This window comes from Otolemur garnettii, unplaced genomic scaffold, assembly GCF_000181295.1.
Source record: "Otolemur garnettii isolate 467f Iridium unplaced genomic scaffold, OtoGar3 scaffold00035, whole genome shotgun sequence".
Taxonomy (NCBI): domain Eukaryota; kingdom Metazoa; phylum Chordata; class Mammalia; order Primates; family Galagidae; genus Otolemur; species Otolemur garnettii.
In genome coordinates this window covers 13,777,327-13,789,298 of record NW_003852430.1, presented here as the reverse complement: position 1 = coordinate 13,789,298, position 11,972 = coordinate 13,777,327, and the positions used below count along the sequence as shown (strand labels likewise).

Genomic DNA, 11,972 nt, shown 5'->3' with positions numbered 1-11,972 from the left:
CAAGCCTTCTTGGGCTGAGTGCAAGCTTTCCTGAGCTGAGTGCAAGCTTTCCTGAGCTGAGTGCAAGCCTTCTTGGGCTGAGTGCAAGCCTTCTTTTGCTCTCACTAGCTGAATGGCACTGGCAGCATTCACTGCTCTGGGTCCTCTGTAAATCAAGTAGAAAAATAGTGTTTCCATTTTGTTTGCAGCGTAGATAGCGTGATCATCCTACGGAAAGGAATTGGCTTTGCCTTTCCTCCTTGTCTCCTTCTACCTTATTTTATTACTTGCTGAGACTGGAGTGCCTTTGTTATTCTGGGTTTGTAGAACTAACTGGATTATGGGCCACCCGTCGATTTTGGTGGCAGGTCTACGCACGGCTGAGCTCAGTAGGGGTTTCTAGTAACACCATTCTCTCATGCCTCACTAGTTTTATGTACTGTGTTTTGACATATGTATAACCACCATGTCACGATTTTCAAATAACTTAGGGTGACCCTGGGAGAAGAGGACCACCTGGCCCCCCAGGCCCCCCAGGACCTAGTGTAAGTTCCTTGCATCTTGAGTTTCTCTTTGTATCTGAGAGCTGGAAATCAAGGAAAAAAAAATCTAAGAACCCCAAATGGAAGTGCTTGTTAATCGAGTCATTGTTTCAATTTTCCAAAATGGTTATTTTTTTTTATCCATTTAGAACATGTTTCTTTTCAGGCTAGAAAAGTAGAGAAATTACAATAATTTAAAAGGTAATTTTTACAAGACAGGTCTTACTCATTCCATTTGAAGTCCTTTGCTACTTGTGATTTCACGAATGCTGGAAACTTTGACACGTAAAAGAAAGATTTTTGAATGAACTCGTTTTTACAATGGTCTTTATAATAAGAAATTTAAAAAATAGGAGTTTAAGGGGGAGATACTACATATTTTTAATGTATGATTCAGAGTTCCACATATTTTCTGCTTTGCCTCTTATTTTCTTCTTTGCCCCCAAAGAAATAATGTACTGTAATTTGTAGTTGTCTAAAAAGAATATGCCAGGAGTCAAGTTGTTAGAATATTAGCACAAGTGTATCATATGCTCCTATTGTTCCTTATAAGTTTTTAAACAAAGCTGGACGCAGTGGCTCAGACCTGTAATCCTAGCACTTTGGGAGGCTGAGGCAGGTGGATGGCTTTAGCTCAGGAGTTCAAGACCAGCCTGAGCAAGAGTGTGAGTAGAATATGAATGTTTTGACATAATAACTAAGAAAGTTACATGAAGGCTATGTTAACCAGTTTGATGGAAATGTCATGGATTGCGTGAAAACACCACACTGTACCCCCAAAGTGCATCAATGTACACAGTTACCATTCAATAAAAAAAAAAAAAAATATATATATATATATATATTTAAAAAAAAATAGAGAAAAAAAAATCTACCCAGGTGTTTGTGGAGGACACCTATATTCTCAGCTACTCTTGAGCTCAAGAGTTTGAGGTTGCTGTGAGTTGCGATGATGCCACAGCACTCTACCCAGGGTGACAGAGTGAGACTCTGTCTCAAGAAGAAAAAATAATCATAAATAAATTATTAAACAAATATATTATTTTTTCCCCATAAACTTTCTATTGTTAGTAGGGTTGAATCAGTTATTTAATTATATTCTGACCTGTAACATTTTATTTACTTTAGGGAACAATTGGCTTTCATGACGGAGATCCACTGGTAAGATGTTTTCCTTTGAACAAAGTCGTTTTAATTCAAAGACCTTGTAGTCTTTTTAAAAGAGCCCTCTGGAAGATACTGTGCTTTTGTGTTTTATGAGTGGCAGAGCAATGGTCACACTGATGGACTGGTTGCTTGTATGTACTCAGACTAGGATGGTTTTTCATTGAGGAAGTATCTTTGTTTTTATATAACATTTTTTACTTTATGACGAAGGCATGCTTTTCACTAGAGCATGGCAATTTTAAAGAGGTAGAGTCACACAACTCCTCCTAAGCTTTGTTTTAGTCACAGGTTAATAGTCAAATGATGGCAAACGGCAGTCAATGCAGGGCCCAGTGGATGAGGAACCGAGAGATTCAGCACAGAGCTATTCCAGTGGTGGTGGTGGGGGGGGGGGCAAATGGATCAGGTCCCAGTACGTTAGGTTGTCTGTAAACATTTCATTTCTTTCATAAATTAGATCTGGGATAAATATGGCAAAATGTTAACGTGTATGAAACCTGGGTGATAGATACACAGAGGAGGGTGTTTGTTATTTTCTCTACACCTTTCTGTCAGCTGGAAATATTTCTGAGTCAAACATGAAATGATAAAAAAGAAAAGGGGTATTTAGAGTTATTTAATGAATATAATTGCATTGGGGTTCTGTAGCTGGAATCCTTAAAAAAAGGCACCAACTCACAAAGTGGGGGCCTGAGTTTGTTTATACACTCATCTCTCTCTCTCTCTCTGGCAGTGCCCCAATTCCTGCCCACCCGCTCGCTCAGGATATCCAGGCATACCAGGCATGAGGGTAAGAGAATAATTTCAGCATTTTATTTTCTAGAATATTAGCCACATAAAGTAGAGTAATGGATCCTTTAAGCATGGGTTTTCCTGGTAGAAAGGCCCTACTTGGATGGATCAGTCAAGGCTGTGCTTGGTTTTCTGTGGCTTATTCAGTCCTAGAGATTGTGCTGGTGCCCCGGACAGGTACTGGGCCTGAGACACTGATGTTAATTACATATAATGCCTTTGTAGTTCAGGGAAGAAGTACCAGGACAGCACGGTGAGGGTGGGCTGAGAGACTGTAGAACATCTAATCAAGGTTTAGAAGTTTGCCCCTTCTGAAGGGAGATGGCGGTGTGTGTGTGTGTATGATTGGGTACACAATGTATTTGAAACTGTTTCAGTTGAACAGAAACATCAGACTATAAAAAGTAGGCAGGAAAAGAGACTTTTCAAAAACCATTTTTCTTTTACTCTGCCATCATAATTGACTTTGAAATTTTCCGTAAAAACAAAAACTAAATACCAAACCCTGGGGATAAATCGCTTTCTCTCTTTCTGGTCTCTGAATCTGAAGTGCCTTTGAGAAATGCCAGACCAATTCCAGACCAGTGGATTTCTGCAGTGATCGGAAAGGCGCCCAGGCTCTGTTAGTACCTAATGTTTCTCTGAGGGAAGATCTGGGCCTGGATTGGTGTCTTGTTTTTCAGAAAGACTTTGGGGGTGAAAGTTCTGACAGACTGAATTTTGGAATGTTTGTTTCACAGTTGGCCTCACATCACTGCCCCAAACCACAAGTGCTTAGGACAGGTGGCCTGATGAAACAGTTAGGGATCTTCTTTTCATGCTATGAGGCTTTTACTTAACTGCCCTTTATTGCTTTAGGAAGAGGCCTGGAGTTGTGCACCTGAGGAAGTCCTCTGCCCTGAACTTTCCTCTACCCCAGGACAGAGGTGGTCCTAGAGCAGCAGTTCTCAACCTGTGGGTCGTGACCCACAGGAACAAAGGGCCACAGCATTAGGAAGGTTGAGAACCACTGGCCTAGAGGGAGAGTTTTCAGAGCAGGCTTCAGAGAGCAGAGGCCAGTCTGGCAAGATCAGGGCTGTCCCTTCTGATCCGGTTAGTTACCAGAGTAGGAGAAGACTTACTGTTCTTAACCCAACTGCGGAGGAAGTTGGGGGAAATGGGGGTCTGGGGAACAGCAGGCAAGTGTCAATGAATTGTGTTGCTGAAGTAGGTAATGGAGTGTTTGCTATTTTAGAACAGCATTTTCCTGTTAACTAAAGCACATTTATTATATACAGCAGTCCCTTAATACACATGGTGCTATTAAGGTCATTTCAAGCAGTCATTTTCTTTGTGACATAACCTTGTTCTTCTTGACACCAATTTAGGGAAACAGGATCCCTTGTGAGCCTCTCGACTATTTTCTGTGACAAACCTGACAATTTATACATATATATTTTGCATTTCTTAGGGTCATAAAGGGGCTAAAGGAGAAATTGGCGAACCAGGAAGACAAGGACACAAGGTAAAAAAATGAGTATGTGTCGGGTAAATTGTGATTATGAGGTAGTGACCACTTTCAATACAAGGAATTATAAGAGATAATGATAATAATGATAAAGCATTATATTTCACCCTCCTTTTTCAAATAATACTTGCTAATGACAGATGCATTAATCTCAACATAATAGACTAAAGTTGTTCAGTTATAAAAAAAACACCTGCAGGAAAAACACCAGGCATTTTCAGTTCTTCCTGCTGCTCCCCCTTCTTTCCTTCTTAAATCAATCACACTCAGCCTTCTCCCCCGAAGCTTGTGATACTCCAACATTAGTCAGCTAGTTGTTCCTCCCTGCCAGACAAAATTTTATGGCATTTGTAAAATTTTATGACAAGCATTGCTGAGACTAGCAAACAGAGAAGCTGGTAATTGGCCTATCGCCTCTCATCTCAAGTTCTGAAATAATTGATCTGTTTATGTCTGACCTCATTTCAATCTAACCTAGATTTTGAGTAAGCTGGAGGTTAGCAAAAACTTATTATCTGGATGGAAACATGGGATCCATGGCACAACTTGTGTTGGGGTGGGGATGTCCTGCCAGAAATCCTAGGTCACAATTTAAAGCAACGTCATCGATTTGCCCTTTTTATAGCTACTAAGCTAAGTCATTTTTAAGTATCTAAGTATTTAATTTTCTGCATAGTAGAATTTTTGTCTCAGTGAATTTTATAACATTTCACAAAGTCATACTTTTCTTATTGAAAATGCAGGTCCTCTTGACTTTGTTGACTGTGTCCTCTGAGCCCTTTGTAGGGTAGAAGCAGAAGATTAGTCTTTTTCTTTGAAAGTCAAGAGCTGGAGAGGCGATTTATCAATGTCTTCACGTGTTAATATCCTGAACTCTTTAGCTAAAATCAGTCTGTTGAATAACCTCCATAATCAGAATAAATAGGCCAATTTTCTGTACACTATTACAGTTTGGACATTTATTTTAAAAGTCTTTTATCATGGAGGCTGTGAATAGTTAAAGAATTTTGTGTATCTGGAATATAACAGCTGGAGGCCTGATGTCAAACTGGAGAAAAAAAAAAGAAAGAAATCAAGTACTTTGGAAATTTCTCTGGGTATCCATTCTCCCATTGAATCTCAAAGTTTATAATTAAAAAATTTAGCAAATAGTTATTAAATACCTGCTGTGTACCAGGATTGATTTTAAATGCTGGGGGCACACAGTGAAACACACATTTAATCACAGGGAAGTGGCTAAATTGAAAATCCATATGATAGAATATTAGCTAACTAAAAAAACCCCAAAACAACAGGTGAGTAAGAATATGAAATTACATCAAAAGAAATCCGTGAGGTAATGTACATAGTAAAATTCTGTTATTTTTGACGTTCTGCACCCCTTTCTTTTTTGGAGACCCTTTCTTTCGGGAAACTTCCACTGCCCCACCCCATAGGATTTGGGGGTGGAGCTGTCAATCAGCGTCTCTCTCCATTCTCCACATGAAACTCGTATTTTTACATCTATACAAATGAGTTACCTGGACTCTCCAATTTGATTTGGTCTTTAGTAGGAAACCTGAAAATTTCTTGGTGTATCAGGTAATTGGCCAAAGTTTTCAATGAAAGTTGTTGAAAAAATTTCTTTAATTTATTTCGCATTTTTGTGTCACTTGAAACGTTAAGTGATATCTTTGAAAATAGAGAAGATGACAGAGCTTGCTGAAGAACGGACCTTGGAAGGGCTGACAGATGGACTGAACCTAAATTGAAAACAGAACGATAAAAAGCCTGGTGGCCTAAAGTTTGTATTTATGGTCACGATTTTGCATTTACTTTGCAAATTAGTTAGTGAAGAGTTTAAGGATTGTTGTGAATATAAGAATGAATAATATAATTTCTATAATTAAAATGTTGTGGCACTGGCAATATCCTACAGCAGATGCGTGTTCATGTAAAATTCTTTCAGCAAAGTGATAATAAATTGCTCCTCCTAAGTTTGTGATTTAAAATCCTGGTTATTGATTAGTTGTGTGCTTTTCATCTGCAGGTGAAATATTCAAATATATTACTCCAAGGTTTGTGGAGAAACACCCTAAACCCTGCTATTAAAAAATTCTAATAAACATATCAATCACTGTTGTTTCCATAGCTAGTTTTAGAGTTTCATAAGGAAATACAAGTAGTATTTAATTATGCCCATGTGGTGATTATCCACTCCATGGACTGGCTAATTCATTGTCTTTCCCATTGTGACTGCCTCTTCCCACTGTCAATCACAGCTTCTAATGGAACATAATCCAAATATAATTATGTGACTAAAACCAATTTATAAGACTCTCTGAATTCAGTTAAAACGCGACTATAAATGATACAAGCATAGCATAGTTCTTTGTGTTGTATGCCCAAAAGTTCTGTGTTAATAATGCTGTTAAATTTTTTATACTATAGTATTTCCTTCTTTTGTGAATATTTCTAAATATATAAGGCCTGTGGAGCAAGAAAATTTATGCATTGAATGATAAAGAAAGAATAAAAACTAATTTAATATTCTGTGTATAATATTAAAAATAGGCTGGGTGTGGTAGCTCATGCCTGTAATCCCAGCACTTTGGGAGGCTGAGGCAGGAGGATTGCCTGAGGCCAGAGGTTCTAAACCAGCCTGTGCATCATAGCAGGGCTCCATCTCTTAAAAAAAAAAAAAATCCTGGTGTGAGGGTGCACTTCTGTAGTTCCAGCAAACTGAGGAGGCTCAGGTGGGAAAGTTGGTTGACCCAGGCGGTCAAGGCTACAGTGAGCTGTGATCCAGCCATTGCATTCCAGGTTTGGGCAATAGAGTGATTACCCCTCCCCCCAATCTCTAAGCAAAACAAAACAAAAACATGATGTATTTTTCTTATAATTAACTTCACAATTTAAGATACCTATTACTGTAGAAAATGTAGAGTAGTGTATCTGTTATTAAGAGGTAAAATCCTTATCAGAGAGAAAATGACTTTTTTTCAGAGTCCATAAATGAACCTTCCTGTAGGAGACAGCAGTCAAACTTCTTTTTGAAATATTCTAACATTATACAATATATCAGAGGTTATAGATTTAACATCAGAAAGTCAAAACAATCGTTAGAAAAATATCATGGAAATAGACCCCATGGGTCTAGCAACCAAATAATCAAAATATCTCTAAATAAAATAAAATTTCAAGACTGATATGAAGAAAGGAACAAAAATTTATTGTTGGAAATAAAAATAGAGAGATTTGACTAAATTAGGAGATATACTGAGTTTCAAGATAGAAAGTTTCACTCTTATAAAGATTTTAATTTTCTCTGTATTAATGCATTAGTTTAACGTAGTCCTAATAAAAGCAAGTGGTACTTTTGTGAAGATCTACCTGGTCGTTCTAAAGTTCATCTGGAAAAGTGCACGTTCAGGAACATCTCTCGTGTGAGCACAGTGTTGTTAATGTACAGATTTCAAGTTCCTGCTGAGTACCTGTGACGCCTGTCTTTTCATTTGTGATACTTCACTCAGAAGTGTTCTGCCAGTCCATCCAAGTTGCAACAAAGGATACACAACCTTCATCTTTTCTTATAGCTGAATAGTATTCCGTGGTATACATGAACCACAGTTTATTAATCCTGTCATGTCTTGGAGGGTAAATGGTTTTCAGATCTTTGCAAATATAAATTAGGCTGCTATAAACCTCAGTTGATTCTAAAAATGGGAGGAGATTAGTGGGATCCTTCCAGCAGGAACATGGGAGGGTATATGGTGCACTTCCCGTGTGAGGGATTCAGCTCCAACTTAGACTTTGCCTCACGATGTAAGCAAGGTGGCCTAATTGTACCCTCATGATAAGAATTATCAGAAAAAATAAAAATAAATTTTAAAAAGTTTAGGAAAATATAATAAGAGTAATTATAATGAAAAGTGACACGAAGGGATAGCCATGAAAGAAAAGGCTGATCTGCCTTAAAAAATCATATGTGGGAAAAAATTGTAGCAAGAAAAACTAAAATGAAAATTATAATTAAAAATATTGTAGCCTGTGGAATATTTTATATAATATGATCATTTTAAAAAATAATCTACTCCCCTTCCAGACACATGCTTGTAAGGCGTAAATCTTGTCTCGGTCTGTCTTCCTCTCTCCCTCTCTTTAGAAAAACTTTGAAAGGAACTTTTAATGTGATTGGTATTTATAGTTAATTGGTGGGATTTGTGTGACTCATTTCTTTGCATACTTCTCTATTTTTTGAATGCTCTACCTTTGCAAGAAAACAACTTAAGAAAGTGGAATAATTCTGGAGGTGGCAAATGAATTTGAAATGTACTGAGTTAGACTGAGCCTGTTTCTGTGTTCATCTGCTTTTTCTTTTCTCAGGGTGAAGAAGGTGACCAGGGAGAACTGGGAGAGGTTGGAGCTCGAGGACCTCCAGTAAAGTATTTTTAAAAAAATATTTAAACAGGATATGCAAATATTCATTTTTTTCATGACTCTTGGGACATTTTCTATTTAGCACTTGGATTAATAGCATTACATTAACATGCTGTTTTCCAGTTTTCTGCCAAGCCAGCCCTGGAAGATAACCAATTTTTCAAAATAAGAGAGAGTCCCCATTGTACATTCAAGTACTTTTTTGGCAGAAAAATTATACGTATAATGACATGCATTTATTTACTCAATCTCAGGGCCAGGAAATCTAAAAGCCAATATTAAGCACAAGAGGATGTTTTATATCTTGTATGTTCTATAACATTATCACATGATATAATGAGAAAATTTTGTGTACTCTCCATATACAGTAGGTGTCATATCCACAGGATTAATGCAGCTTATTCCAGTATGTAATCGTCATAATTAAAACATTCTTAATTGCTCATATTCATATCCTTTCATACAAATTTGGTTCCTTATGCTTTGGCAGATTTCTGCAATAATATTCACAGTAAGGTAATTTGGGACATTAGCATACTTCAATTTCAAATGTTTGTTAAATCAGAATTTACATTACTTTTGTACTATACGAAAATGGAAATGATACACTTTTTTCTTGTAAAAATGAGTAGTATCAATTATAGAAATAATAACTGCAGAATAGTCATTGAATATTGCAACTAGCAAAGGTTTAGACTATGAAAGTTAAGGCAGACACAAAGCCACCCTTCACCTGCTCTGCTCTCCCCCATACGGCTGGTCTTTTAAACAGGGTGCAGGGAGCTGTTCAGAGTAGTGTTTTGGGGAACCTATAGCTGAAGGAAAATTAAGCTAAAGACCTAGAGGAAACGGTCCCTGTTTTTAAGCCATGTGAGAACTTGAATCGGTGGCATCCAGGATGTTTTTTAACTTGAATCTGTGGCATCCAGGATGTTTTTCCCAGAAGCTTGCCTTCCCCGAGCCTTTTGTATGAGATGGTAAGACCTGGACTCTATTTCACAGGTGGGAGATGGTGACAGAGACATGGTGTAAGAGACATATGTTTTTTTTTTTTTTTTAATTTGATGAAAATATGGTAGACTTTTAAAGTTACTTTTTAAAATCATTCCCAAGATTCTCAGAATAGAATTTTGCAAAGAACCTTCTCAAAAGTGTTTTTGTGGATTGATGATCTATGTTGGGTGCTGCCTGGGTGGAGTACTCTACCCAGGGATGTCATTTGTGCTTGCAGACCTTGTATTCTCTGGGGATAGGTATGCTCAAATGTTTCTAAAAGTTTATAAATTTTCACTTTTTAAGTACACATGTACAAATATAAAACAATGCACAGATTAAACAAAATATTCCTTGGAATATTTGTACAAAGCACTGTCCTTCAAAGCAGTCACACTCAAGAGACAATATGTGGTGTCCTCGTGTCACTGCTATGGACTCAATTTTTTTTTTTTTGCAGCTTTTGATTGGGGCTGTGTCTGAACCCACCACCTCCAGCATATGGGCCTGGTGCCCTACTCCTTTGAGCCATAGGTGCCGCCCGGACTCAATTTTTTTAAAGATTCTTCTTGTAAAATTACCTTTAGCATCAGTAAATGAGCTGCACAAGAAAGAGAGGCTTTAATCCGACATGGCCACGTCTTGCTTGACAGCCTAAGTGGCTGTATCTTAAGCTGGATCATCCTGTGCCTTTGAATTTCAGGTCATTACTGAGTGATCTACATAGGATTTGTGACTGACCTGGATGAATACTTGGTCATGAACTTGCTCCGTTTTCTTCAAATGAGGAGATGAGGGGAATGATTGACCTAGAGCTACTTTATCTTAAGCTGATGTGGATAGTTAGCAAGTTGTCCACAAGTAGCTATCCCACTCTCCTAATGGAGCTTCCATGTAGAAGTTCCCCCAAGGGACTGCACAAATTCAGCCTTGCAGGATCCATTTCTGGAGAACTGCTGTGGAGCAAGAGAATCGGGAATGGCAACATTTTAGTACTGAAAGGGATCTTGGAAATCATGCCTCCCACCTCAGTTTTAGGGGCACCCACTCCTGTGCCTGAAATGGGGTGGGATGAGTTTCTACTGCCCCAACTGGGAACTCAGAAGGCCTGTTATCATAGAAATGGTATAATGTACAGTGATAACAAGGGATTGGTGGAGACTCCAGCCCCATTTCTAGCTCATAAGCTTTTAAGGGCTAACTTGGTAACTTACTGTCTTTGAAGGCATATGTGGGTGGGGAAAAATTATTCCAAGGTTTACAAGTCATTTCACATGCCAAGGAGTTATAAGTCAGGAAGGGGTAGGAATGGCAGCTCTGTATATGGGTTAAGAGATAAGTCAAAATATGTGATGATAATTTCTCTTATGCTGATATTGGCTATTTTTGTCCTGAGTGATTCTGCTAACTCCTGTTTTGTGTAAGTCTTCAGAACTTTATAGAAACATTTTACCATCAGAAGAATTCCCCTCGGACTTCCTCTCTAAATTAGAAAAGTTTGTTCATATTAAGTGGCTAGTTATGAGTGTTACCTTTGGTTATGATAAAACCTTCTCCTGGATCAGCTTTTATGATGAACTTTAAAAGAAAAAACTGCTTAATTAAAATAATTCACATTTCTTTTTTATGTTTCCAGGGAGCTCAAGGTTTGAGAGGCATCACCGGCATAGTGGGGGATAAAGGGGAAAAGGTAAGATGATGACGATGATGATGCCATAACATCAACATGCATTAAGTATTTCAAATTTTGGCCGTTTAAAAATAATTTATCTTCAGCACTGTGACTTTTTATTTGATGCTCCCATTTCTGTTGTAAGCACTTATGTATTATATATTTTAAATTATCTTGGGTCAATTAGAGTAAGTGGTTATATCTTCTATCTCTTTACCCCTATGGGTCGTCAGCACTGATTAACACTGACAGTGCCCAGAGTGCCTCTGGGCAATTGAGACAAAGACAGGGACAGCAGAAAGGGAGAGGAGGGAGAAGGCAGGACACTCTCTGGGGCACGAGGTCCATCTGTAGGCCCCAGAAAATGCAAAACGCATCTTGGTCTACTACCACTACTGACCCTGCCCTCATTCTCCTTAGAACCTTGATGGCTAATCTGTGTCAGTCCCACCCAGCCCCATAGCGCTGTTTATAAACAATAAGTTGTACAATATAGATGTTCAATAAATGAAATTAAATCTTTTTTTTTTAAGCTGTACATTTTTGTGAATACAAAGATCTGGCTTACTTATAATTCTTTCTTTTAATTTCATTGTTTTTTTTCAGGCTCTTTGTCTCATCTGAGTATTCTCATTCCGCCTGCTTTCCTCTCCCTCCTTCTCTAGAATATTTTTCCTAAAAAATTTGTATCTGTAAAAACATATTCTTTGATATTTCTATATTCATGTTAACCTTAAGTAATATTCAGTATGCATCTCTTGGTTTATGAAATAATAAACCCCATTTATTTTGAAGCTGCTGATGCCTGAGCCTTCACTTTTTCTGGATTTTAATCACCACTAAAGCATGTGGCCCCTCACTTTGAAGCCAGTTACTGTTCTTGATACGCTCTTCATCGGAG

The 11,972-nt window shown here is 37.9% G+C and overlaps 1 protein-coding gene across 2 annotated transcripts in view; it reads left to right on the top strand.

Annotated features, from left to right (window-relative positions):
* Nucleotides 1-11,972, top strand: part of COL9A1 (collagen type IX alpha 1 chain) — an 87,591-nt gene that overhangs the window by 33,929 nt on the left and 41,690 nt on the right. For both annotated transcript variants that reach the window (XM_012805066.1, XM_012805065.1), the window contains 6 exons: nucleotides 471-524; nucleotides 1,650-1,682; nucleotides 2,422-2,478; nucleotides 3,931-3,984; nucleotides 8,353-8,406; nucleotides 11,036-11,089. In XM_012805066.1, coding sequence (XP_012660520.1) covers nucleotides 471-524; nucleotides 1,650-1,682; nucleotides 2,422-2,478; nucleotides 3,931-3,984; nucleotides 8,353-8,406; nucleotides 11,036-11,089 — 306 coding nt within the window. The remainder of the gene's footprint in view (nucleotides 1-470; nucleotides 525-1,649; nucleotides 1,683-2,421; nucleotides 2,479-3,930; nucleotides 3,985-8,352; nucleotides 8,407-11,035; nucleotides 11,090-11,972) is intronic.